Raw genomic sequence first — 27,923 nt, forward strand, 5'->3', positions numbered from 1 at the left:
GTGATGGTAAAGCCAACCAATGTGTATAACCCTGAGTCAAGTGATAAGGATGGACTAAAGGAGGGGATGGCTTCCGACTTGGAAGGAGAGGAAGACTAAGGAGGGGGTTGGCTTCCGACTTGGAAGGAGAGGAAGACTAAGGAGGGGGTTGGCTTCCGACTTGGAAGGAGAGGAAGACTAAGGAGGGGGATGGCTTCCGACTTGGAAGGAGAGGAAGACTAAGGAGGGGGTTGGCTTCCGACTTGGAAGGAGAGGAAGACTAAGGAGGGGGTTGGCTTCCGACTTGGAAGGAGAGGAAGACTAAGGAGGGGGTTGGCTTCCGACTTGGAAGGAGAGGAAGACTAAGGAGGGGGTTGGCTTCCGACTTGGAAGGAGAGGAAGACTAAGGAGGGGGTTGGCTTCCGACTTGGAAGGAGAGGAAGACTAAGGAGGGGGATGGCTTCCGACTTGGAAGGAGAGGAAGACTAAGGAGGGGGTTGGCTTCCGACTTGGAAGGAGAGGAAGACTAAGGAGGGGGATGGCTTCCGACTTGGAAGGAGAGGAAGACTAAGGAGGGGGTTGGCTTCCGACTTGGAAGGAGAGGAAGACTAAGGAGGGGGATGGCTTCCGACTTGGAAGGAGAGGAAGACTAAGGAGGGGGATGGCTTCCGACTTGGAAGGAGAGGAAGACTAAGGAGGGGGATGGCTTCCGACTTGGAAGGAGAGGAAGACTAAGGAGGGGGATGGCTTCCGACTTGGAAGGAGAGGAAGACTAAGGAGGGGGTTGGCTTCCGACTTGGAAGGAGAGGAAGACTAAGGAGGGGGTTGGCTTCCGACTTGGAAGGAGAGGAAGACTAAGGAGGGGGTTGGCTTCCGACTTGGAAGGAGAGGAAGACTAAGGAGGGGGTTGGCTTCCGACTTGGAAGGAGAGGAAGACTAAGGAGGGGGTTGGCTTCCGACTTGGAAGGAGAGGAAGACTAAGGAGGGGGTTGGCTTCCGACTTGGAAGGAGAGGAAGACTAAGGAGGGGGTTGGCTTCCGACTTGGAAGGAGAGGAAGACTAAGGAGGGGGTTGGCTTCCGACTTGGAAGGAGAGGAAGACTAAGGAGGGGGTTGGCTTCCGACTTGGAAGGAGAGGAAGACTAAGGAGGGGGTTGGCTTCCGACTTGGAAGGAGAGGAAGACTAAGGAGGGGGATGGCTTCCGACTTGGAAGGAGAGGAAGACTAAGGAGGGGGTTGGCTTCCGACTTGGAAGGAGAGGAAGACTAAGGAGGGGGATGGCTTCCGACTTGGAAGGAGAGGAAGACTAAGGAGGGGGTTGGCTTCCGACTTGGAAGGAGAGGAAGACTAAGGAGGGGGTTGGCTTCCGACTTGGAAGGAGAGGAAGACTAAGGAGGGGGTTGGCTTCCGACTTGGAAGGAGAGGAAGACTAAGGAGGGGGTTGGCTTCCGACTTGGAAGGAGAGGAAGACTAAGGAGGGGGTTGGCTTCCGACTTGGAAGGAGAGGAAGACTAAGGAGGGGGTTGGCTTCCGACTTGGAAGGAGAGGAAGACTAAGGAGGGGGTTGGCTTCCGACTTGGAAGGAGAGGAAGACTAAGGAGGGGGTTGGCTTCCGACTTGGAAGGAGAGGAAGACTAAGGAGGGGGTTGGCTTCCGACTTGGAAGGAGAGGAAGACTAAGGAGGGGGATGGCTTCCGACTTGGAAGGAGAGGAAGACTAAGGAGGGGGTTGGCTTCCGACTTGGAAGGAGAGGAAGACTAAGGAGGGGGATGGCTTCCGACTTGGAAGGAGAGGAAGACTAAGGAGGGGGTTGGCTTCCGACTTGGAAGGAGAGGAAGACTAAGGAGGGGGATGGCTTCCGACTTGGAAGGAGAGGAAGACTAAGGAGGGGGTTGGCTTCCGACTTGGAAGGAGAGGAAGACTAAGGAGGGGGATGGCTTCCGACTTGGAAGGAGAGGAAGACTAAGGAGGGGGTTGGCTTCCGACTTGGAAGGAGAGGAAGACTAAGGAGGGGGATGGCTTCCGACTTGGAAGGAGAGGAAGACTAAGGAGGGGGTTGGCTTCCGACTTGGAAGGAGAGGAAGACTAAGGAGGGGGTTGGCTTCCGACTTGGAAGGAGAGGAAGACTAAGGAGGGGGTTGGCTTCCGACTTGGAAGGAGAGGAAGACTAAGGAGGGGGTTGGCTTCCGACTTGGAAGGAGAGGAAGACTAAGGAGGGGGTTGGCTTCCGACTTGGAAGGAGAGGAAGACTAAGGAGGGGGTTGGCTTCCGACTTGGAAGGAGAGGAAGACTAAGGAGGGGGTTGGCTTCCGACTTGGAAGGAGAGGAAGACTAAGGAGGGGGTTGGCTTCCGACTTGGAAGGAGAGGAAGACTAAGGAGGGGGTTGGCTTCCGACTTGGAAGGAGAGGAAGACTAAGGAGGGGGTTGGCTTCCGACTTGGAAGGAGAGGAAGACTAAGGAGGGGGTTGGCTTCCGACTTGGAAGGAGAGGAAGACTAAGGAGGGGGTTGGCTTCCGACTTGGAAGGAGAGGAAGACTAAGGAGGGGGTTGGCTTCCGACTTGGAAGGAGAGGAAGACTAAGGAGGGGGTTGGCTTCCGACTTGGAAGGAGAGGAAGACTAAGGAGGGGGTTGGCTTCCGACTTGGAAGGAGAGGAAGACTAAGGAGGGGGTTGGCTTCCGACTTGGAAGGAGAGGAAGACTAAGGAGGGGGTTGGCTTCCGACTTGGAAGGAGAGGAAGACTAAGGAGGGGGTTGGCTTCCGACTTGGAAGGAGAGGAAGACTAAGGAGGGGGTTGGCTTCCGACTTGGAAGGAGAGGAAGACTAAGGAGGGGGTTGGCTTCCGACTTGGAAGGAGAGGAAGACTAAGGAGGGGGTTGGCTTCCGACTTGGAAGGAGAGGAAGACTAAGGAGGGGGATGGCTTCCGACTTGGAAGGAGAGGAAGACTAAGGAGGGGGTTGGCTTCCGACTTGGAAGGAGAGGAAGACTAAGGAGGGGGTTGGCTTCCGACTTGGAAGGAGAGGAAGACTAAGGAGGGGGATGGCTTCCGACTTGGAAGGAGAGGAAGACTAAGGAGGGGGTTGGCTTCCGACTTGGAAGGAGAGGAAGACTAAGGAGGGGGATGGCTTCCGACTTGGAAGGAGAGGAAGACTAAGGAGGGGGTTGGCTTCCGACTTGGAAGGAGAGGAAGACTAAGGAGGGGGATGGCTTCCGACTTGGAAGGAGAGGAAGACTAAGGAGGGGGATGGCTTCCGACTTGGAAGGAGAGGAAGACTAAGGAGGGGGATGGCTTCCGACTTGGAAGGAGAGGAAGACTAAGGAGGGGGTTGGCTTCCGACTTGGAAGGAGAGGAAGACTAAGGAGGGGGATGGCTTCCGACTTGGAAGGAGAGGAAGACTAAGGAGGGGGTTGGCTTCCGACTTGGAAGGAGAGGAAGACTAAGGAGGGGGTTGGCTTCCGACTTGGAAGGAGAGGAAGACTAAGGAGGGGGATGGCTTCCGACTTGGAAGGAGAGGAAGACTAAGGAGGGGGTTGGCTTCCGACTTGGAAGGAGAGGAAGACTAAGGAGGGGGTTGGCTTCCGACTTGGAAGGAGAGGAAGACTAAGGAGGGGGTTGGCTTCCGACTTGGAAGGAGAGGAAGACTAAGGAGGGGGTTGGCTTCCGACTTGGAAGGAGAGGAAGACTAAGGAGGGGGATGGCTTCCGACTTGGAAGGAGAGGAAGACTAAGGAGGGGGATGGCTTCCGACTTGGAAGGAGAGGAAGACTAAGGAGGGGGTTGGCTTCCGACTTGGAAGGAGAGGAAGACTAAGGAGGGGGTTGGCTTCCGACTTGGAAGGAGAGGAAGACTAAGGAGGGGGTTGGCTTCCGACTTGGAAGGAGAGGAAGACTAAGGAGGGGGTTGGCTTCCGACTTGGAAGGAGAGGAAGACTAAGGAGGGGGTTGGCTTCCGACTTGGAAGGAGAGGAAGACTAAGGAGGGGGTTGGCTTCCGACTTGGAAGGAGAGGAAGACTAAGGAGGGGGTTGGCTTCCGACTTGGAAGGAGAGGAAGACTAAGGAGGGGGTTGGCTTCCGACTTGGAAGGAGAGGAAGACTAAGGAGGGGGTTGGCTTCCGACTTGGAAGGAGAGGAAGACTAAGGAGGGGGTTGGCTTCCGACTTGGAAGGAGAGGAAGACTAAGGAGGGGGTTGGCTTCCGACTTGGAAGGAGAGGAAGACTAAGGAGGGGGATGGCTTCCGACTTGGAAGGAGAGGAAGACTAAGGAGGGGGATGGCTTCCGACTTGGAAGGAGAGGAAGACTAAGGAGGGGGTTGGCTTCCGACTTGGAAGGAGAGGAAGACTAAGGAGGGGGTTGGCTTCCGACTTGGAAGGAGAGGAAGACTAAGGAGGGGGATGGCTTCCGACTTGGAAGGAGAGGAAGACTAAGGAGGGGGTTGGCTTCCGACTTGGAAGGAGAGGAAGACTAAGGAGGGGGATGGCTTCCGACTTGGAAGGAGAGGAAGACTAAGGAGGGGGTTGGCTTCCGACTTGGAAGGAGAGGAAGACTAAGGAGGGGGATGGCTTCCGACTTGGAAGGAGAGGAAGACTAAGGAGGGGGTTGGCTTCCGACTTGGAAGGAGAGGAAGACTAAGGAGGGGGTTGGCTTCCGACTTGGAAGGAGAGGAAGACTAAGGAGGGGGTTGGCTTCCGACTTGGAAGGAGAGGAAGACTAAGGAGGGGGTTGGCTTCCGACTTGGAAGGAGAGGAAGACTAAGGAGGGGGTTGGCTTCCGACTTGGAAGGAGAGGAAGACTAAGGAGGGGGATGGCTTCCGACTTGGAAGGAGAGGAAGACTAAGGAGGGGGTTGGCTTCCGACTTGGAAGGAGAGGAAGACTAAGGAGGGGGTTGGCTTCCGACTTGGAAGGAGAGGAAGACTAAGGAGGGGGTTGGCTTCCGACTTGGAAGGAGAGGAAGACTAAGGAGGGGGTTGGCTTCCGACTTGGAAGGAGAGGAAGACTAAGGAGGGGGTTGGCTTCCGACTTGGAAGGAGAGGAAGACTAAGGAGGGGGTTGGCTTCCGACTTGGAAGGAGAGGAAGACTAAGGAGGGGGTTGGCTTCCGACTTGGAAGGAGAGGAAGACTAAGGAGGGGGTTGGCTTCCGACTTGGAAGGAGAGGAAGACTAAGGAGGGGGTTGGCTTCCGACTTGGAAGGAGAGGAAGACTAAGGAGGGGGTTGGCTTCCGACTTGGAAGGAGAGGAAGACTAAGGAGGGGGTTGGCTTCCGACTTGGAAGGAGAGGAAGACTAAGGAGGGGGTTGGCTTCCGACTTGGAAGGAGAGGAAGACTAAGGAGGGGGTTGGCTTCCGACTTGGAAGGAGAGGAAGACTAAGGAGGGGGTTGGCTTCCGACTTGGAAGGAGAGGAAGACTAAGGAGGGGGTTGGCTTCCGACTTGGAAGGAGAGGAAGACTAAGGAGGGGGTTGGCTTCCGACTTGGAAGGAGAGGAAGACTAAGGAGGGGGTTGGCTTCCGACTTGGAAGGAGAGGAAGACTAAGGAGGGGGTTGGCTTCCGACTTGGAAGGAGAGGAAGACTAAGGAGGGGGTTGGCTTCCGACTTGGAAGGAGAGGAAGACTAAGGAGGGGGTTGGCTTCCGACTTGGAAGGAGAGGAAGACTAAGGAGGGGGTTGGCTTCCGACTTGGAAGGAGAGGAAGACTAAGGAGGGGGTTGGCTTCCGACTTGGAAGGAGAGGAAGACTAAGGAGGGGGTTGGCTTCCGACTTGGAAGGAGAGGAAGACTAAGGAGGGGGTTGGCTTCCGACTTGGAAGGAGAGGAAGACTAAGGAGGGGGTTGGCTTCCGACTTGGAAGGAGAGGAAGACTAAGGAGGGGGTTGGCTTCCGACTTGGAAGGAGAGGAAGACTAAGGAGGGGGTTGGCTTCCGACTTGGAAGGAGAGGAAGACTAAGGAGGGGGTTGGCTTCCGACTTGGAAGGAGAGGAAGACTAAGGAGGGGGTTGGCTTCCGACTTGGAAGGAGAGGAAGACTAAGGAGGGGGATGGCTTCCGACTTGGAAGGAGAGGAAGACTAAGGAGGGGGTTGGCTTCCGACTTGGAAGGAGAGGAAGACTAAGGAGGGGGTTGGCTTCCGACTTGGAAGGAGAGGAAGACTAAGGAGGGGGTTGGCTTCCGACTTGGAAGGAGAGGAAGACTAAGGAGGGGGTTGGCTTCCGACTTGGAAGGAGAGGAAGACTAAGGAGGGGGTTGGCTTCCGACTTGGAAGGAGAGGAAGACTAAGGAGGGGGTTGGCTTCCGACTTGGAAGGAGAGGAAGACTAAGGAGGGGGTTGGCTTCCGACTTGGAAGGAGAGGAAGACTAAGGAGGGGGTTGGCTTCCGACTTGGAAGGAGAGGAAGACTAAGGAGGGGGTTGGCTTCCGACTTGGAAGGAGAGGAAGACTAAGGAGGGGGTTGGCTTCCGACTTGGAAGGAGAGGAAGACTAAGGAGGGGGTTGGCTTCCGACTTGGAAGGAGAGGAAGACTAAGGAGGGGGTTGGCTTCCGACTTGGAAGGAGAGGAAGACTAAGGAGGGGGTTGGCTTCCGACTTGGAAGGAGAGGAAGACTAAGGAGGGGGTTGGCTTCCGACTTGGAAGGAGAGGAAGACTAAGGAGGGGGTTGGCTTCCGACTTGGAAGGAGAGGAAGACTAAGGAGGGGGTTGGCTTCCGACTTGGAAGGAGAGGAAGACTAAGGAGGGGGATGGCTTCCGACTTGGAAGGAGAGGAAGACTAAGGAGGGGGATGGCTTCCGACTTGGAAGGAGAGGAAGACTAAGGAGGGGGTTGGCTTCCGACTTGGAAGGAGAGGAAGACTAAGGAGGGGGATGGCTTCCGACTTGGAAGGAGAGGAAGACTAAGGAGGGGGTTGGCTTCCGACTTGGAAGGAGAGGAAGACTAAGGAGGGGGTTGGCTTCCGACTTGGAAGGAGAGGAAGACTAAGGAGGGGGTTGGCTTCCGACTTGGAAGGAGAGGAAGACTAAGGAGGGGGTTGGCTTCCGACTTGGAAGGAGAGGAAGACTAAGGAGGGGGTTGGCTTCCGACTTGGAAGGAGAGGAAGACTAAGGAGGGGGTTGGCTTCCGACTTGGAAGGAGAGGAAGACTAAGGAGGGGGTTGGCTTCCGACTTGGAAGGAGAGGAAGACTAAGGAGGGGGTTGGCTTCCGACTTGGAAGGAGAGGAAGACTAAGGAGGGGGTTGGCTTCCGACTTGGAAGGAGAGGAAGACTAAGGAGGGGGTTGGCTTCCGACTTGGAAGGAGAGGAAGACTAAGGAGGGGGATGGCTTCCGACTTGGAAGGAGAGGAAGACTAAGGAGGGGGTTGGCTTCCGACTTGGAAGGAGAGGAAGACTAAGGAGGGGGATGGCTTCCGACTTGGAAGGAGAGGAAGACTAAGGAGGGGGTTGGCTTCCGACTTGGAAGGAGAGGAAGACTAAGGAGGGGGTTGGCTTCCGACTTGGAAGGAGAGGAAGACTAAGGAGGGGGTTGGCTTCCGACTTGGAAGGAGAGGAAGACTAAGGAGGGGGTTGGCTTCCGACTTGGAAGGAGAGGAAGACTAAGGAGGGGGATGGCTTCCGACTTGGAAGGAGAGGAAGACTAAGGAGGGGGATGGCTTCCGACTTGGAAGGAGAGGAAGACTAAGGAGGGGGATGGCTTCCGACTTGGAAGGAGAGGAAGACTAAGGAGGGGGATGGCTTCCGACTTGGAAGGAGAGGAAGACTAAGGAGGGGGTTGGCTTCCGACTTGGAAGGAGAGGAAGACTAAGGAGGGGGATGGCTTCCGACTTGGAAGGAGAGGAAGACTAAGGAGGGGGTTGGCTTCCGACTTGGAAGGAGAGGAAGACTAAGGAGGGGGATGGCTTCCGACTTGGAAGGAGAGGAAGACTAAGGAGGGGGATGGCTTCCGACTTGGAAGGAGAGGAAGACTAAGGAGGGGGTTGGCTTCCGACTTGGAAGGAGAGGAAGACTAAGGAGGGGGATGGCTTCCGACTTGGAAGGAGAGGAAGACTAAGGAGGGGGTTGGCTTCCGACTTGGAAGGAGAGGAAGACTAAGGAGGGGGTTGGCTTCCGACTTGGAAGGAGAGGAAGACTAAGGAGGGGGATGGCTTCCGACTTGGAAGGAGAGGAAGACTAAGGAGGGGGATGGCTTCCGACTTGGAAGAAGAGGAAGACTGAAGTCGAGCTAATAGAGTAGTCTCACTGTCCCATTGCTCTTAAAATCTTCTCTGACATGACCATTAAAATGTCCTATGATCAATGTACAGGTTAATCTCAAACACAAGACCAACATTTTTCTAAAAGGGTAACTAAAAATTATCAAATCTTAAGGATAATATGAATAATTATATAAAATTTTAATACCAAATTCTGAACAATTATACTTTCATCAAACAAATATTATCAACTTTTGGTAAAATAAATAAGCTGTATATTGCAAGAATGTCTTTTTTCCATACTGTGGTGATAAAATATATCTTGTTATTAAATTTACTGAACATGGTTGCCAAAATCTACTTTACAAATCATCCAAGAATTTTCTAGAGAGATTATCAAAATAAAGTTAAAATTCTGCAACCTGGTTCTACATGATTCAAAACTTGAAACAGTGAACGTGAGCCTTTAATTACAGAATTATTTGCTAAGTGCTCTTAAAGAGTGGCATGCTGCAGTGCTGTGTGTGTCTAAAGACCCTACAACCACCTGGTGCACATTGTTTAGCATTAGCAGGTCAGTGTGAAAATACCGTTCTATTAATTTAAATTTGAATGATCACTAACTTATCACTTAAAATGCATCTTTTTAATAAAAAATATTTCATAATTACAGAATACTTGTACTAGCATGCAAAATCTTTTCAAAGAGTGTCTCCACGATAGGAAAAGTAGAGCAAGGGTTTGAGAAAGTACAGTAATTTCATCTCGGCACAAGTAAGCACGTGATAGCATCTGGTTACATCAATTTCCTCGGAGTTCACTAGATGTGGGGAGGAGGATTGGTAAATCTATGAATATTGGGTAAGTACTGAAATAATAAATCTTATACAATTAGCTTTATTTCAATAACCCTCCCCCCTTATTCATATGCTGACCAGTAAATTGAGGCCCTTGATTTCAAACTCAAACCGTTGGGAGTAGGCAGGTCTTTTCTTATCATTATTATTGAATTTATAGGAGATTACAAAAAATAGTTGTTGGTGGACACCATGGTGAGTTCAGGAATGTAATCCATGTTATTCCTCAGGGTAGAGTTCTTGGCCCATTACTTTTCATACTACTGTATATACATGTAATATATGGTTTGGTCTAGAAAACCAGCTTGTTAAAAGATGCAGATGATGCTACTCTCTCTGCCTCAATTCCATTTCCTGCATGTAGATCTGAGGTTGCAGAATCCCTTAACCCTTTTACCCCCAAAGGACGTACTGGTACGTTTCACAAAAGCCATCCCTTTACCCCCATGGACGTACTGGTACGTCCTTGCAAAAAAATGCTATAAAAATTATTTTTTTCATATTTTTGATAATTTTTTGAGAAAATTCAGGCATTTTCCATGAGAATGAGACCAACTTGACCTCTCTGATGACAAAAATTAAGGCTGTTAGAGCAATTTAAAAAAAAATATACTGCAAAATGTGCTGGGAAAAAAATAACCCCCTGGGGGTTAAGGGTTAGAAATTTCCAAATACCTGGGGGTTAAAGGGTTAATAGAGATCTAGCTAAAATTACTGTATGGTGAAAATTATGGGGCTATCTCAAGCTCGATAGTTTGTAGTAGTGTGCAACCTTCCCATCTCTGTGAACAAGGGATGGGGGTTTGGGGGAGGCTATAGGTCTACCTGCCGAGTCATTAGCAGCCATTTAACTGGCCCATCCTGGTACTAGCTTGATGGAGAAGGGTCTTGGGTACTGATCATATGCATATGGTCAGTCTCTATGACATTGTCCTGAACTTTGCCTCTGCCATTCATGAGGTACCTTTAAATCTTTAAAACTCAAAGTACTATTGTAAGCAGATTAACGACAGTGGCTCATCAATATCCAGATCTTTGCATTGATAATGTATCTTTAACTATAAAGTGCTTTAAAATTTTAGGTATGATTCTTTGATTGTAATTTTACTTTTGAGAAACATATTTAGTCTCTTTCTTCTTCAAATGCACAAAAAATTGGCTTATCAAGAACGCCTTGTAAGATTTTCAGTGTTTAATCTATCCTGAAGTAATGTTTTAATTCTTTCATTACCTCCGCCAACAAAGTTCATGGAGGTTATGTTTTACCCGCTGTTTGTGTGTGTATTTGTTTGTGAATAGCTTCCTGGCCACAATTTTAATCGTTATGTAAAAATCAGGAAAAGATTAAATTTGGAAGGTCATACAAATGCCCAATTCACGTAATCAGCCATAAGTTTGGACGTCGTCACAGAGACTTCAAACTTGGTTCATATTTGAGTGTATGAAAATCTACGCCTATTAATACACGTTAAGGTCAAAGGTCAAGGTTAAGGTCGAGCAAAAGGTCGAGAAATAAGCTGCCCTGGTGGAGGTCTACGCTCTACTGAGTGCCCCTTTAGTTAACATTAAAATGAGAAGCGTTCTGCGTTACTCCTTTTCCTTTTTTTTCCTCCTATCTGAAATGATAACAATCGTTTTGCGACGAGTTTTCCTATAAACTACAGCAGCCTCCAATGGCCGTGCATAGTAGTAATATCTGTTAAGGTAGGCGATGGCTAGTCATATAAACCTTCAACTAACTTTCAAAGTTTATAACACAATGAATGTATGGGTAACACTTCATGAAATACTATAATAGGATTTCACACCTATAAACACAAATCACACCTGTAGTTGTTATAGCTGTGAATGAACAATTTTTTCTCTATGTTTTTAATTCAATATCATTATCTCTATAAATGCAATATATGCAAATATGCACACAATTAACATTGGACACTCCAAACAAGAAAGTATTTTATAATCTAATACCTCAAACTCATTGGTAATTATCATTGAAATGCAAATATGAATCTGAAATGTTTGCTACACCAACCATAAAAAATCTAAGCTCAACTAGGCTGAATGTATAATGACTAATGACTACCCTGTACCGTATAGTAACTCCCAAGACTCTTTGTTGCAACACATGAAAAAAGGTTATGTAACTTAATTAGTCATGGTTTCATATGAAACAGACATCATGTTATTACAAATGTTGTTTTGCTTAATGCATTAAAGGATATATTGTTTTATTACATTATTTCTTTTCAAAGTAAATCTTCACCAGCATACTTCATATCTGTGTGAGTGAAAATGCCAAGGGTTTTAAGCTACATGCAGATTTGCAACTCAAAAGCAATGCAAAATGGTTCAAGTAAGATCAACTCTATAAACAATGTACCTGTTAAAATCAATAAATAAAACTTAATTGGATTGGCCAATACATCTACCAGCCACAATCCCTGTGGTATGATACCCAATGCAAAGAAAAGTTACCCAAGACATACTTCTTTTATCTACACGATTGAACAGTTCGTTGAACCAGGTTGTCGAACCTACTAGTCAAACGGTTCGAAGAGGTATAGTCAGCCACAGATGCATAAGGTTTGTGGACATTGAAGCCCCGCCCACAAAAGTCAGGCAAGAACAGACTTCCCTCGAACCGTTCGACAATCAAATACCCCTTCCACACGTTCGAACATCACTTCAAAGACTTAGGGGCTATGATTGACTGTCAGAGAGCCCCTGTCCGGAAATACAGTCCGGGGAATCTGTGCGTGTGTGTGTGTGTGTGTGTGTGTGTGTGTGTGTGTGTGTGTGTGTGTGTGTGTGTGTGTGTGTGTGTGTGTGTGTACTTCAAACACTTGTCTGTCGAACCCTGTTCAACGAACCGTCCGACCCTGTAAACCCGGCTTTATAAGCTTAAAATAAAGCTCATGGAGTACTTACTTGAGAGAGAGCTTCATGAGAGCTTTGGCAGCACTATTAAGGTCGACAAAAGAAAGAGGGAAAATACCAATGCGAGAGTTTAGCTTCCCTTCTGCCCAATTTTCATCTACCCTACGCAGCACTGTGATGATTTCGCCCTTTAAAGAGAAGAAAACTTGTCAAAGCAAAGCAGGGTTATAAAAAAATCATAGGCTTAAAACAACTGCAGTCTGCTACCAACATACTGCATCCCATTGTAATTACAAAAATCTGCATCACATTAATAAAACATCTAAAGTTAGATGAAAGTTAAGCACCAAAGCATAGTGAATAGTTCATTTTACGCCAAGAAGTAATTCTAATATAATAGTTATTATCTAACGTTTTATGCTTATATTTTGTGATTTTAATACCCTACCATGCAAACCAGACACTAAAAAAAACAATTTTGAATTACAAAAATATTATTCAAATTTGTGGAAACCTCAATTTTAAAACAATTTCAATATTGCATCCCAAAAGCATGCAAATTACAATTTCTTAAAATATCTAAAATACAAAGTCACAGGCTAAAAGGCAGATTAGAAAAACAATTGCTGATTTCATAAAAATCACCTTCACTTCTTACTATAATTTTCCCTGTTGGGGCCCGAGGGCTTATAGCATCCTGCTTCTTCAACTAGGGTTGTAGCTTAGCTAGTAATAATAATATGTAGTACTCTTCAAATAGGAGAAAGGCAATGTAATTTATCTAACAATAATACCAGTACAGGAATAGAGTAATTAAAAATTAGACTACAATATGCTATATGTGCACATACATACTGTAAACATAAATGGCTGCTTATCTCTTGGAAATAGGAATAAAAATGTGACGTCACCATATCTTACATATTTAACATATGAGTCCGCGGGGGGGATCCTTAATGACAGAAATTATCAGTGATACAATTACAAAAATATTATTAACACTCATAAATGACAATTAAGAAATTTTTTTTTACCATCATCTAAAAATAAACTTGAGAAAAATTTACTTTTATTATCATCACTAAAAATCTCCAATACATATAAAACTTATATATAAAGTTAGCGATGCCTCTACTTCTTTCCTAAGACATCGAGGTTACAAAATTTTCCCATGAAAATTGAAGGTTTATAGAGAAAACATACACAGTAATACTCTTTGGGTATTATCATTACTTGCTAAGCTACAACCCCAGTTGGAAAAGCAGGATGCTATGAGCCCACGGGCTCCAACTTAGAAAACAGCCTAATGAAAGGAAATATGGTAACAAATAGAATAGTATGCCTAAAAAGGCTACGGCAATACTCAAGACTAGAGAACAATGGTTTGATTTTGGAGTGTCCTTTTAGAAGTGTTGTTTACCAAAGCTAAAGTCTCTTCTACCTTTGCCAAGAGGAAATCAGCCACTGTACAATCAGTAGTCCAGTAGCTAACCCCTTGCTAAAAACAAAATAGGTTTGAACCAGACAACAGGCAATTACATAAACCCTTCCGATACCAAAACTGGAGGGCATGGAAAGCTATGAATATGAGTTCACAAAATGTACAAACCGAATAATTTACTATTATAATTCCAAGCGCAGAATGTTAGAAGAGGCATGAATTCTTCATTAAACAAAAACAAGTCCATGCATCATTCTTTCCGAGTGTCATCCGATAGCTAGAAGTACAACCGTGATCATAAACACTTAACCAGCCTAAAGAGTGCTACTTGCTGGATAGTTACAAAATGGTCCAAATGGTCCTTGTTGCAATAATCACAACCCACACCTGACAACTTCTCTCAGAAGATATGCTTCGTGGACCTTCTGTGCACGAAGGTAGAACAACCAGAATAAGTCCTATAAACAAAGGCACCCTTTGTTAAATAATACCAGGAAGTAAAATATCTTCCTTTGTTAAATAGTTCCAGGAAGTAAAATATCTTCCTTTGTTAAATAATACCAGGAAGTAAAATATCTTCCTTTGTTAAATAGTTCCAGGAAGTAAAATATCTTCCTTTGTTAAATAGTTCCAGGAAGTAAAATATCTTCCTTTGTTAAATAGTTCCAGGAAGTAAAATATCTTCCTTTGTTAAATAGTACCAGGAAGTAAAATATCTTCCTTTGTTAAATAGTTCCAGGAAGTAAAATATCTTCCTTTGTTAAATAGTTCCAGGAAGTAAAATATCTTCCTTTGTTAAATAGTTCCAGGAAGTAAAATATCTTCCTTTGTTAAATAGTTCCAGGAAGTAAAATATCTTCCTTTGTTAAATAGTTCCAGGAAGTAAAATATCTTCCTTTGTTAAATAGTTCCAGGAAGTAAAATATCTTCCTAACTTGGCTGCTAAAGAAGATCAAGGAACATTCAAGAAAGAGATGGTACTGGTGGGGCACCAGAAGTCAAAGGCTTAAAAAATTACTCTACTGAAAAAAAGTCAACTTAACAAGAAGAGGAAAAGCAGGCAGTACAGTCACATCAGGAGGGGAAGGTAGAGTAAGCACATCAGGTTCTAAGGAGCAACAGGTACAAGTGTAGTTTTTTGAAGTAGTCAACTCTCACATAAACAGCAGACAGATTCAGGGTGAGGGTGGAGTCCACTATTCAAGAACATACTTTATTAGTTATTTATATCTCATCTTATCTTTGTTACCTTCAAGGACAAAACTGAAGGAGAAGATTAAAACTCATGGTATGATGTTCCATTTAATTCAAAGAAAGCTATTTTAACCATCCAATTACGGCATTTGTCAGGGTTAAACTACTGTTTTATGAGAAAACCCACAATATAATGCTACCACAATCAAAGAATAAAGATTTAGAAATACAAATCAGAGCAAAATTTGAAAAGTACCAAAGGAATTTGATTACGCTAGGTGGATCAGGGTATATATTCCTTGAAGCTTCAAAGGATTGATTGGTGGTTTGCAATAGAATTTTCTTCAGCTGGAGGAAAGAACAAAGAAAGCTATGATACACTCACCACTTCAGCAAGAATAAAAAGTACCTGAATTACACACAAATGAATATTATTATTATTATTATTATTATTATTATTATTATTATTATTAAATGCTAAGCTACAACCCTAGTTGGAAAAGCAGGATGCTATAAGCCCAGGGGCCCCAACAGGGAAAATAGCCCAGTGAGGAAAAGAAATAAAGAAAAATAAAATATTTTAAGTATAGTAACAACACTAAAATAAATATTTCCTATAAAAACTTAATCAAAACAAGAGGAAGAGAAACTAGATAGAAGTGTGCCTGAGTGTACCCTCAAGCAAGAGAACTCTAACCCAAGACAGTGGAAGACCATGGTACAGAGGTTGTGGCACTACCCAAGACTAGAGAAAAAACAAAGGAGTATGCAGTTGGCATGTGCTTAATAGTAGAACCAGTAACGACAAAATTTGCGAATGGCTATGGTTACATTTACTCTTATTGTGCTGAAAAAAGTTGAAATGGTGATGATAAAAAATACAAAAGAGGATGTAAATGCAAATGATTATCAACTACCATCAAAATAGCCAAGTGAAAGTGGGGCGATTCCACTAGAGCTGTTTCATGCAACACAAAAACAGTCATGAGGATAGATGGGTTTCATAATGAAGAGTCCCAAGTGGGCATGCAAGTATGATCCTTTTTTATCTAGAAGATAAAAGGTCTATGTACATTCCAGGCAGCAAATATGGACAAGATTTGATTCATCAAGTAATGATGAATATAAACTTAACTTAAAAAGGGATTTTGACAAAGGAAAAATCTATTTCTGGGGAGATACCTGTGACGCCCAGTGAAAAGAGTCCTTCCTTACACTTTTCTGAAGTGTAAGGAAGGACTCTTTTCACCGGGCATCAAAGGTCGACCCAGAAATGACCTTTAATAAATTAGGTACTGTAGCTTAAATGCATTTTCATCCGGCAGAAAAATCGAGACGGACCTACCTTATTAAATGTTAAGCAATCTCTCTCTTCATCATTTGTCATCTTAAAATCATAGAGAGCTTTACATTGTGGAATATGGCTTGGTAATGGAGTTATAACCTGAAAACAAATAAGAAGCATTATAAGAATAAGAATATTCACAGTACCCAGTTAATTCTTTATATTCTAGAACTCTTTCAGCTCTTAATATCAATAATGGCCCATTTAAGGCAGATTACTTTCAAAATATTGATATACAAGTTAATAGTGGAATTCTAATGATAATATTACTTATTTCTATAGAGAAACTCCTCAACTTACAGGATCCAAGAAGCTGATTAACCCTTTTACCCCCAGGCTCTTTGGAAATTTCCAACCCTTAACCCCCAGGGGGTTATTTTTTTCCCAGCACATTTTGCAGTATATTTTTTTAAATTGCTCTAACAGCCATAATTTTTGTCATAGAGAGGTCAGGTTGGTCTCATTCTCTTGGAAACTGCCTGAATTTTCTCAAAAAATTATCAAAAATATGAAAAAAAATAATTTATAGCATTTTTTTGCAAGGATGTACCGGTACATCCATTGGGGGTAAAGGGATGAGTTTTGTGAAACGTACCAGTATGTCCTTTGGGGGTAAAAGGGTTAATAGTGGAATTATAATGATAATAATACTTATTTCTATAGAGAAACTTCTCAACTTACAGGTTCCAAGAAGCTGATTAAGGTTAAATTCATTAAACTTTGGCCTAGGGTAGGACTAACTTGAATCCGATGCCTATTATTTCCAACTACAAAATTCAACAAACAGTTGGATTTCATATAAAATAGATATCAGGTTACTGAAAATCTCAATTTGCTTACTGTAATAGAAGATATAATAATACTTAGTTACGGTATTTCTTCTAGGCTGCAGTTAGCTAGTTTTGAGTTGGAAGCTATATGAACCTCATTATTATTATTATTATTATTATTATTATTATTATTATTATTATTAGTTGCTAAGCTACAACCCTAGTTGGAAAAGCAGGATGCTATAAGCCCAGGGGCTCCAACAGGGAAAATAGCCCGGTGAAAACAGGAAACAAGGAAAAATATAATTTTTCAGGAACAGTAACAATATTAAATTAAATAATTCATATATAAATTATAAAAACTTTAACAAAACAAGAGGAAGAGAAATTAGATAGAATAGTGTGCCTGAGTGAACCCTCAAGCAAGAGAACTCTAACCCAAGATAGTGGAAGACCATGATACAGAGGCTATGGCACTACCCAAGACTAGAGAACAATGGTTTGATTTTGGAGTGTCCTTCTCCTAGAAGAGCTGCTTACCATAGCTAAAGAGTCTCTTCTACCCTTACCAAGAGGAAAGTGGCTACTGAACAATCAAGTGCAAAAGTTAACCCCTTGAGTGAAGAATTGTTTGGTAATCTCAGTGTTGTCAGGTGTATGAGGACAGAGGAGAATATGTAAAGAATTGGCCAGACTATTTGGTGTATGTGTAGGCAAAGGGGAAATGAACCGTAACCAGAGAGAAGGATCCAATATAGTACTATCTGGCCAGTCAAAGGACCCCCAAACTCTCTAGCGGTAGTATCTCAGCCGGTGGCTGGTGCCCTGGCCAACCTACTACCTTCAAGTACAAAAGGTCCCCACTTACCAACGATCGACTTATAGCGTTCGGAGATACAAACACAAATTGAACTGAAAATAACAAAGATAAACAAATACTGTAATAAAACAATATTATATAATTTGATACAGTATGTAAAATGACATTTGTGATAACCTGATTATCTAATTCAGTGGTTCCCAACCTTTTTTCTATCATTTCCCCCCTGCACCCAGTTCAACATCCAGATTTCCCCCTTCATGCCCCCCGCCCAGCCCTCATGTCCACTCGCCTACCTCAGAAATGGGCATGATACTCCAATCCTCCCCTTGAATATCATGTCAGTGAGAACTGATATAATCATATCACAATTGAATGGCTAACAACAAATTGCTGCACATACTATGAGGAAATTTTCCGCTTGTTTTAGTTTGTAGGTATTGTAATTATTTCCCCCCTGGAAGCTTCAAATTTCCCCCAGGTTGGGAACCACTTATCTCATTCATACGAAACCTATTTGTTGACTTTTGAAGCTGGAAATCATAGGCATGGGATTCAGGTTAGGCCTACCCTAGGCCAAAATTTAGCAACATTCGACTCGCAACCATCTGACTTACAAACGGCTTCTTGGAACCAATTAACCCTTTTACCCCCAAAGGACGTACTGGTACGTTTCACAAAACCCATCCCTTTACCCCCATGGACGTACCGGTACGTCCTTGCAAAAAAATGCTATAATTTTTTTTTTTTCATATTTTTGATAATTTTTTGAGAAAATTCAGGCATTTTCCGAGAGAATGAGACCAACCTGACCTCTCTATGACAAAAATTAAGGCTGTTAGAGCAATTTAAAAAAAATATACTGCAAAATGTGCTGGGAAAAAAATAACCCCTCGGGGTTAAGGGTTGGAAATTTCCAAATAGCCTGGGGGTTAAAGGGTTAATTTTGTGAGTTGAAGACTTTTTGCGTTGCCTTGCTTCATGACAACAAACATATTACCTGAACATAAGACGCAGGAAAAAATCCAACATGGCCATTCAGTTCTCCCTGGAACCAATTAACATCAATCTTTTTTCTAAGGTTGATAACGTCCCCCTTTTTGAAGCTCAGGTCTCTGAAATACCACAAAACCCAGAATTTTAAACATTTACACGAACTTAAAATGAAAATGTGTGTCAGGCTATTAAATCTATATAAATAGGATTATTTCCTAAAATTACATTATGAAAACAACTGGTGAAATGATATACGATATAAATATTCATTGACCTTAAATAATGGGGAAAGTATACTAAATAATCAACTCACCTTGCTTCCTTTCTTTCATAATTATACAGGGCCTTAGCACATGGCTGAGGTGTTGTCTGAAAATTTAAAAAATAAAGCACGATAATTTAACAATCTCCACACAAGAAATAAAATAAATATTTACATTAAAATAAATACTAAAGGACTTACACGACTACTGTACAGAACTCTAAATGGGTTTAAACTAGCAAGTGTAGTCTGCCTTGCATTAAACGTAAATCTTAATAAAGAATTGTTTTTGTTTATTATTTGTTTCTGGAAAAGCAAGTACAGCCAAATCTATAAGTAAATGACAAAAGAGGAATGGACTGGCTTGGATACATGTCAGCCCTAGGGGCCACAATTAGCCCTTTCACATTGATTAGCAGATTCAATCAAATGATCTTCTTAATCGGGTAGTTGAATCAGTAGAACTTCAAAAGTTCAAAGTTGGAGCAAATGCTTTTTTGTTGACCAGGCGGACATGAGTCTTTTTATAGTTTATATATGACATATTTGTTTTTAACGTTGTTAATAGTTTATATATGACATATCTGTTTTGACGTTACATTTTTTAGAATGATTTATTGTTAATTTGTTCTCATCATTTATTTATTTCCTTATTTCCTTTCCTCACTGGGCTATTTTTCCCTATTGGAGCCCCTGGGCTTATAGCATCTTGCTTTTCTAACTAGGGTTGTAGCTTGGATAGTAATAATAATAATAATATTTCAGTCATGGAGGGGAATGAAGTTATAAAAAAAAATCAAGTAAAAAAAATAATACCCCAAAGTACAAGAAAAATATCTAACTTAATGAATTAATAAATAAAGTTATATAAAATGACATACAGTAAAATTCTTGCTATATGTAAACACAAGGTGATCTTATGAAGATAAAGACATCAGCAATAATAAGAGCACCATCAAGTTAGAGTTAGACTTTTGCTGTTTACACCTTTGCTCATTTGGTATATCAGAAAACATGCTTAACCCTTTTACCCCCAAAGGACGCACTGGTACGTTTCACAAAAGCCATTCCTTTACCCCCATGGACGTACCGGTATGTCCTTGCAAAAAAATGCTATAAATTTTTTTTTTTTCATATTTTTGATATTTTATTGAGAAAATAAAGGCATTTTCCAAGAGAATGAGACCAACCTGACCTCTCTATGACAAAAATTAAGACTGTTAGAGCAATTTAAAAAAAATATACTGCAAAATGTGCTGGGAAAAAAATAAACCCCTGGGGGTTAAGGGTTGGAAATTTCCAAATAGCCTGGGGGTAAAAGGGTTAAATTGTTTTTCGCTTAACCCTCTTCTGAACAGAAAAATTTACTTTCAAAGCAGTTTTGCACTTTGTACGAACACCTTAAAATTCTAAAGTTTGTTCCATAAATGAATATTGCAACATTACTTCGAAAAATCTACGATCAAACAAATACAGTACTGTAATTAAAATGAGCCCATCAATCACCTGTCTATGTTGATTTCCAGAAAGCAGTGACGTAGGCGGATGTGTCGTTGATGCTAACGAAGAGGAAGTAATGAGCCCTAAACCAAGATGCGATGGACCACTAGACACCCCAACACCCTGACTGCCGTTTCCTTCACGGCCTAAAGTTCCCGTGACTCCTGAGGTCCCGATATTAATGTTCCCGCCGTAAAGACTTCCAACACCTTCTCCATCCCCTCCGCCGGCTAATCCTGTCAGACGGGTACTGGAAAACAAATTGGTTTCTAAACTGGCAGAAGGTCCTGTACTTGAGGCAGATGAAGTGGTAGTATTGGCAACTGAGTAACTTTGAAGTATAGGTGGTGGTGGTGCTTGTGTAAGAGGTGGACCTTCAATTATTGGGTCTGGCCGACCGGGAGGCTGGCTAGGATGAGGTAATATATGAGAAGGCTTTGCCGACTGATTTAAAGCAGCCCGTGGGGCACTTTTCATGCTCTCTAAAATACGCATCAGTAATATATTTGGTGGAAGTCCATCCACGGGCACCTCTACGAGCACACGGCATTCTGGACATCGTAGCTCCTGTAAGAGAGAGACAGTGTAAATTACATATGGAAAGTTATTAAATCTTATTTAAAAATCAATTTGTTTCACCAAATTCCATTACTCTCACACGACCTTACTCCTTGTCTTTGAATGTATCCAAATTCTACAATCTTTTGTCTTACAAAAACAATTATGTGTCCTCATTTCAGAGCAGCTTTGAAATAATTTTTTCATAGCAAGGACATTACTGTATTCAAATATATTCTAACCATTTCCTCACTCTTAATTTCCTAATACATAGTTCATTTTTGATGTTTCTAACTTATATAATAACAATATCATTTCTATGCCCTGGAAGGCACTTGTCTATCATCATTTTCCAACCCTAAATTATTAGATTCATAGTACAGCCAACTGTGAATAAATGAACATTTAATAAGAGCCGCAGGCTTGCCAAAAACAAAGGGTTAAACATAAAGACAATACCAAAACTCTTGTTATGCTAGCATCCATAATGAACAGAACTACATAATGAAAACGTAAAAATTATATAATAATAAAACCTCATAGCCGAATTCAAATTCCGTATTCAGAGCACAGAAATGGGGATATCTTCACCTGATGGTAGTCGATGTTAAGTGATGGATTAGCTAGGTGAGTGGACTACTTTCTTAAGATTTAAGGGTCAAATTGTTGTAAGATATTTCTATAAGTATACAAGATGTTTACATACATCATCAGAATTCTGAACAGACACTTCATTTCTAGCTATGCTACAAGATTACTAAATTTTAGTCCACCAATTTCATAATTTTCCTTTTCTCTAAATTCTCTAAGAATAGCATATCAATTTCAACATTCTTCTACTTATAACCAATTCATTTTGTTATCAACACTTCTGTACACTAAATTATGTGAATTATTAAGTAAAAATTTAGGGAACTGAACTAATTTTAAACTTTGTCTACATTTCTAAACCTGTAATAAGGTTGTACATTACAAAACATAAACCATACTGTTTTCTTCCAGGTTATTTTCAATATAATTTTGTATACAGTATTAATAGAACTAAAAGTAGCAAAGGAACTACATCAATCTGTAGATGGAGATGGTTTGGGCATGCTCTTCGCACTCCCCAAGAGAGATAAGTTCACCAAACGTTCAGCTGGGCTCCACAAGGCACTAGAAGAGTTGGAAGACCCAGGCCTACATGGCTGAGGACTAAGAAGCGTGAAGTAGGAGAAGATGAATGGAGAAGTATAGAGACAACTAGCTAAATCTACCCAAGGCCATTTGTGTCAATAGGCATAGGAGGAGGAGATGATTTTTCTTGAAGAAATATTTACCCTACCTTGTGAGTTTCAACAATATCAGCAAGACATCTGCGGCAGAATGTGTGTTGACACGGCAATACTTTTGAGGAGGAGCCAAGCTGTTCTAGGCACACGGAGCATTCCAATATATCGCTCAGTAGCCAGTGATCCATGCTGACATTGTTAAGACAATTTACTCCCACATTTTCTTTTTTTTTATTTTTACCTGGAAATATAAAGATCAGCATTAGCAAATACAACACAGTATTTCAAAAAGTAATATGTACAGCCCTAATACCATAAATACTACAAATAATTTGTATTTTTCCTAACGATGCACATCTGAGTCTTTTATCAACACTCTTGCTTGGTCCAGTGTCTCAACGCTAGGTGTCATAGAAAGTAAGCTCTCCATCCTTCAGTCGCTGCGTACGTGACAAGAGATGTTCTAGTAGAAACGACAGAAGGGACGAGCTCTTAAAAGGTTTTTCTCGGCAGGCCCCCATTCCAGGTTGAGTCTGGAGCCCTCCCCTATCGGACCTAATGATAGAGGAGGATGGCTGTCTTGCAACCATTGTCTCTTCAGCTCCCATTAAAGAGACCGCAGGTGGAGACGACTGTTTGGAATGAGACGTTCCAAGGAGGCAAAATGATCCGACAACTTCTGCCAAGGCTGTGCTGGCAAATAGGGCTGTTGAAAGAAAGGCATAGCCAACCTTTCCAAAGTATACCAGTCTGTCACAAGATGGGAAGCCTTTCTTACAACGGTGCCGATGTCCATACCTGGGTAAATCAATATTTATTTGGGCACTAGAAGTGACCTCTTCTGGTTCACCATGATCCCCGGCTCATGGCAGAACAAGAGAAGCCTGTCTCAGTGGAGGGGGAGGTTGTCTTTCAAATCTGCCAAGATCAACCAACGTCCAGGTAGTGCAGTAGACGAGTGCCACTGGTGTGTGCCCATACTGAAAATAAAGTAAAACTCAGGTGAAAACTTGCGGAGCTGTTGAGAAAACAAAGCAAACAACTTTGAATCGATACTCTCTGCTCACTACTACAAACGGCGGTACTTTCTGGCGGGAGGTTGGATTGCGATCTGGAAGTAAACATCATTAAGTCAACCATCAAGAAGTCTAATGGCCTGATCACCTCCTGGAATCTCTATCCTGAATGAGGTTTGTACAACACTTGTTCAGTGCTGTGAGGTCTATGTCCAGCTTCCAGCTTCCAGACATCTATACATGAATCAACTGAAGAAGCCTAGGGAGCTGTCACTTCCACTGCGTTCAGCAATAGTCCTTGGACCGCACTAAATGGGGGCAGAAGATGCCCCTGCGTGTCTTTATTCTGTCCCATGGATATCCGTAAGTAACAAGTCAATACATGAGCAAGGTCATGTGTAAACAGATAGGAGAGCATCAGTATGTGACTGCTCTAAGTTGGCATTCTGCCTTCAAAGCCCTCAAAATTTAAAATGGGTGCACAAGTGTAGATGCTCCCATAGAAGAGTATTCTATAAAGCAAGTGAGAGGGGCGAGATTGATTGTAAGTGGGCGAGATGTGCGATCGATCGCGAGCAGGCGTCAATCATGAGTTGAGTAGACAAGGTTGTGGCTTGCAATTGCTCACATAAGCAATGAAGTTTTCTTATGAACGCACCAACATCTAGTAGCTTGTCTAGTATCCCTCTAATGGGAGTGTCATTCTAAAAGATGATCGTGATTGCAAACAGATGAGGAGACGGTAAAGTACCAGGATGAAATCTAGCTATCTTCTTCGTCTTCTGTGAAGGACTGAGCACCATTGTATCTCTCATGGGGAGAGAAATGGTAGGAATGACTTATAAAACTATCAACGACTTCCATGACTAATCGTCCAGTTGAGAAACAGGAAGGGCAGTGGCCCTGTTCTCTTCTGACTGGCAATGTTAGTCAGCCGACTGACCAGGTGCCTGAGGCAAAGGGAAGTACAAGGATCATGTCAGGCGAACGGGGTCTTTTGGTCCCCTTTAGAGGGAGATTCAGATCTTTTGACGATCTCCCCTATTTTACTTCTTGCTCCTGTGTTCCGACACCTTTATGGTAGAATAAGTGTCCTACCCGGTATTGCAAGGTGTCTAATTCTGTCCCCTTTGTAACAAGAAAATAAGGAGAGGCGACCAGGGATAAGAAACTCGGACCTAGGACCAACGGAGGAGTTGATGGAGAATGTGGAGAAAAATGGGCAGCCAGGAGACTTACCAACTCTTTGTTATCAAGATCATATTTTTGTAATTTTTTTAACTTCTATGATGATGGAGCTTTACCTCATCCAAAAGAAGACCACAACCCTTTTGCCAAGTTGTTGTTATCCTTTGATGAAGGGTTTCCATTCCTCGAATATAACTCAAGGTATGAAGTTTCCATGTTTCGAAAGCGTCAAATAAAAGCTGTATATTTTTTTTTTTATCATGAATTATTGATATGTATTTACTTCTGATGTTCGGGGTTACAGTATCTTCACTGAATTCCATTACAAACCTTTAAAAATTAATATGTACATTTACTGACTTGTTTAAAGCATCGAGTAAGTTTTCTCTTTCGTACGGGAATAACATTTTTAGAATACGACCATTTTAGTTTACGAACTCGCTTCCGAATCGAATTGAACTTGTACTAGCGGTGCAAAGAGGTTCTTCAAGATGACCTAGCCCTGACTAAAGTTCAGGATGGAAGAAAAACGGTGATGACCTGACATCGGAGCCTTTGTATATCAGCGGCCAGTTCCTCCCATGTGCATGAAAAATGCAAGACTAACCTAAACTTCCACGCCTAACATAACCTACAAGCCATGACCTTACCATGGGGTGGATAATGGCCCTCTGCGACCTCCCTTACACTGTCATATTCTTAGTCAGCCGTCATCATACATATAGGTGGTCACTATTATGTATACAACCCGTCATCAAAATCATTTACGACGTACCCTACCGTAGGTTAGGTTGCATCCCTTTATTTCACTTGTTTTTGTATTCTCCCACACAATAAGCCATTCCTCTCTTTCATAGTATACAGGGTGTACGTATGGCATGCCTCATAACTCCCTTATCTTTAATGATATTGCTAAGAATAACGTATTATTATTATTGTTATTACAAACTAGGCTAAAACCGTAACTGGAAAAGCAAGATGCTATAAACCCATGGGCTTCAACAGGGGAAAAATACCTCAGTGAGGAAAGGAAACAAGGAAAAAAAATACGAGAAGTAATAAACGATCAAAATAAAATATACTAAGAACAGTAACAATACTGTATTTGAATCAGATCTTTCATATGTAAACTGTAAAAGATTAAAAACAAACAGGAGTTGCCTGGGGGCGTTAGCAAGCCCCCTTTCGTAAGTAGGTAAGGACACGGCTTGTAGGTTGGATTAGGTGGGGAAGTTTAGGTTAAGCGGTGTTCTTTACACGCGGAAGGTCCTGTCCCTCATTATACAAAGGAGCCTAGTATTATGAGATAATTACATTGTATGAAAATTACAGAGTGAATGTAGTTCGTTGAGACGTGTAAACTTCCTTATCACTTATCAAATTAATTTTATTAACAAGGAAAAATGTTGAGGTTGCATGTATGATAGTCGACACCTATATGTATGATGACAGAAGACTAAGAATAAAGCAGTGTAAGGGGGGTCGCAGGGGGTGTTGGCTCCCCCCGTTTGGTAAGTAGATAAGGACACGGCTTGTAGGTTAGGTTAGGGGGGGGGGGGGGGAGTTTAGTTTAGTTGGTGTCCTTATGCCATGCTCACTGGAGGAAGTGGCCGCTGATATACAAACGCTCCAAATGTTGATTATCTCGGTTTGAAATACGATGATAGGAAGCTAGTTTTACGATTTACGAGACCAGTTGCGAAGCACAAGCCAGTTTGATACTCAGCCTTGGGGTAAATTAAGGATATGGCAGTCTAAAGGGACTTGCAGGGGGTGGACATACCGTTTTCATTACAGTTACAGATGGGGAAAACTTTCTCATTAAAAAACCGCTCTTTTTCTACAGAATTACGCCTGTTTTCTCTAAAAACGACACATATTTCCCCCGCAAATAAATACTTGGTGAAAATATATATATATATATATATATATATATATATATATATATATATATATATATATATATATATATATATATATATATATATCCGTCAATAATGGGGAAACGCCCCAGTGGGAACCTGGGGTTTTGGGTAAGGAAAACAGTATATAATGATAAAACAAACCTTTTCTTCTCTATATATTATTTTCTTGGACTCCCCGTACGTAAATATAACTTTACCTGCATACCACCCCCGTTAAGTAGGTAACGACACAACTCCTCGGTTAGGTTAGGTGGGGAACCTTGGGTTAGGAGGCACTCGTGTGGTTTTTCAGTCATAAATTTCTAAATTTTACACCATTTCTGTACTAACGAACTACAAAGGCTCCGGAAAAATATTATGCAAACCATATATAGTTTCTTTTAATGTAATATAAAACACGTGATGAGGAAATTGCTGTAGGATAATCATTAAAGATAGTTAGCATCTTGGTAAGATACCCAAACAAAAATATATGATATTTATGCTTAAAAATTTTATATTATATAAAAATTGCATTGATATAGACTTAGGCTTAACTAAATAACAGTTTTATATCAAAATAGAGACGTTAATGACCTATGACCAATCTAATGGCCAATTAAAGACAGGATACGAGTGCAAATTAACGTTAATTAAACCTTATTCGTTAATACAAAAATGTTAATAGATAAGAAATAATGATTTTTAATGCAATTAAATCTAAAATTCTAAATCCCGCCTTAAAATAGTAATAAATACATATAGGTTGTTTATAATGATTGAAGAGAAGACCCCTCTTACCTTAACCTCAAATTACATTAATTATACCTTATTAATTAATACAAACATATTAATAGATAAGAAGTAACCATTTTCAATTCAATTAAACGTAAAAACTCTAAATCCCGCCTTAAAATAGCAATAAATACATAAAGATGTGTTGTTTATTATGATAGAAGGGAGGACCCCTCCCACCTTAACCTCTAATATATTTCTCCCCTTTTACGGGTTAACTGTGTCACTTCCATCTTGACTCTTTCTTCCACTCACCACAGGTTGCTCGCCAACTCCATTACGAGTGAAATGACACCAGAAATAAACTCGTGTGACAAGCAACCATAGTGTATTTCTTGCAATGCCCCCTTCTTCCTTTGCCTGGTGGTTGAGGTTGCCAGATGAACGCGCGGCGATACAGGGTTGCCAAGGGTTTCTAAGCGAGAAAAGGACAACTTCTCATCAGCTGTAGCTTTAAAAGGACAACCCATTAGTAAAAGTATTTATTTATTATTATTATTATTACTTACTAAGCTACAACCCTAGTTGGAAAAGCAGTATGCTATAAGCCCAGGGGCTCCAACAGGGAAAATAGCTCAGTGCGGAAAGGAAAAAAGGAAAATAAAATATTCTAAGAAGAGTAACAACAATAAATATCTCCTATATAAACTATAAAAACTTTAACAAAACAAGAGGAAGAGAAATAAGATAGGAGTGTGTGCTCGAGTGTACCCTCAAGCAAGAGAACTCTAACCCAAGACAGTGAAAGGCCATGGTACAGAGGCTATGGCACTACCCAAGACTAGAGAACAGTGGTTTGATTTTGGAGTGTCCTTCTCCTAGAAGAGCTGCTTACCATATTTCTGACTGATGAAGGATAATTTCAATACCGATAGACAAAGATCTGATTTTTTTTTCTATATCAGAAATTAGCGTAAACTACAGTATTTCGTGTTAATATTTGCCTACTGTACTTCTTGGCTGGATGTTCAG

The 27,923-nt window shown here is 42.3% G+C and overlaps 1 protein-coding gene across 4 annotated transcripts in view; it reads right to left on the reverse strand.

Annotated features, from left to right (window-relative positions):
* The window catches only part of POSH (Plenty of SH3s), an 81,908-nt gene extending 54,560 nt beyond the window's left edge, over nucleotides 1-27,348 (reverse strand). For all 4 annotated transcript variants that reach the window (XM_068355101.1, XM_068355083.1, XM_068355091.1 and 1 more), the window contains exons 1-7: nucleotides 27,207-27,348; nucleotides 22,102-22,289; nucleotides 20,226-20,786; nucleotides 18,771-18,826; nucleotides 18,462-18,576; nucleotides 15,872-15,970; nucleotides 11,943-12,079 (exon numbers count right to left, since the gene is read on the reverse strand). In XM_068355101.1, coding sequence (XP_068211202.1) covers nucleotides 11,943-12,079; nucleotides 15,872-15,970; nucleotides 18,462-18,576; nucleotides 18,771-18,826; nucleotides 20,226-20,786; nucleotides 22,102-22,236 — 1,103 coding nt within the window. In that variant the 5' untranslated portion in view covers nucleotides 22,237-22,289; nucleotides 27,207-27,348. The remainder of the gene's footprint in view (nucleotides 1-11,942; nucleotides 12,080-15,871; nucleotides 15,971-18,461; nucleotides 18,577-18,770; nucleotides 18,827-20,225; nucleotides 20,787-22,101; nucleotides 22,290-27,206) is intronic.
* Between the last annotated feature and the right edge of the window lie 575 nt (nucleotides 27,349-27,923).

Source organism: Palaemon carinicauda, chromosome 2 (assembly GCF_036898095.1).
Source record: "Palaemon carinicauda isolate YSFRI2023 chromosome 2, ASM3689809v2, whole genome shotgun sequence".
NCBI classification, from domain to species: domain Eukaryota; kingdom Metazoa; phylum Arthropoda; class Malacostraca; order Decapoda; family Palaemonidae; genus Palaemon; species Palaemon carinicauda.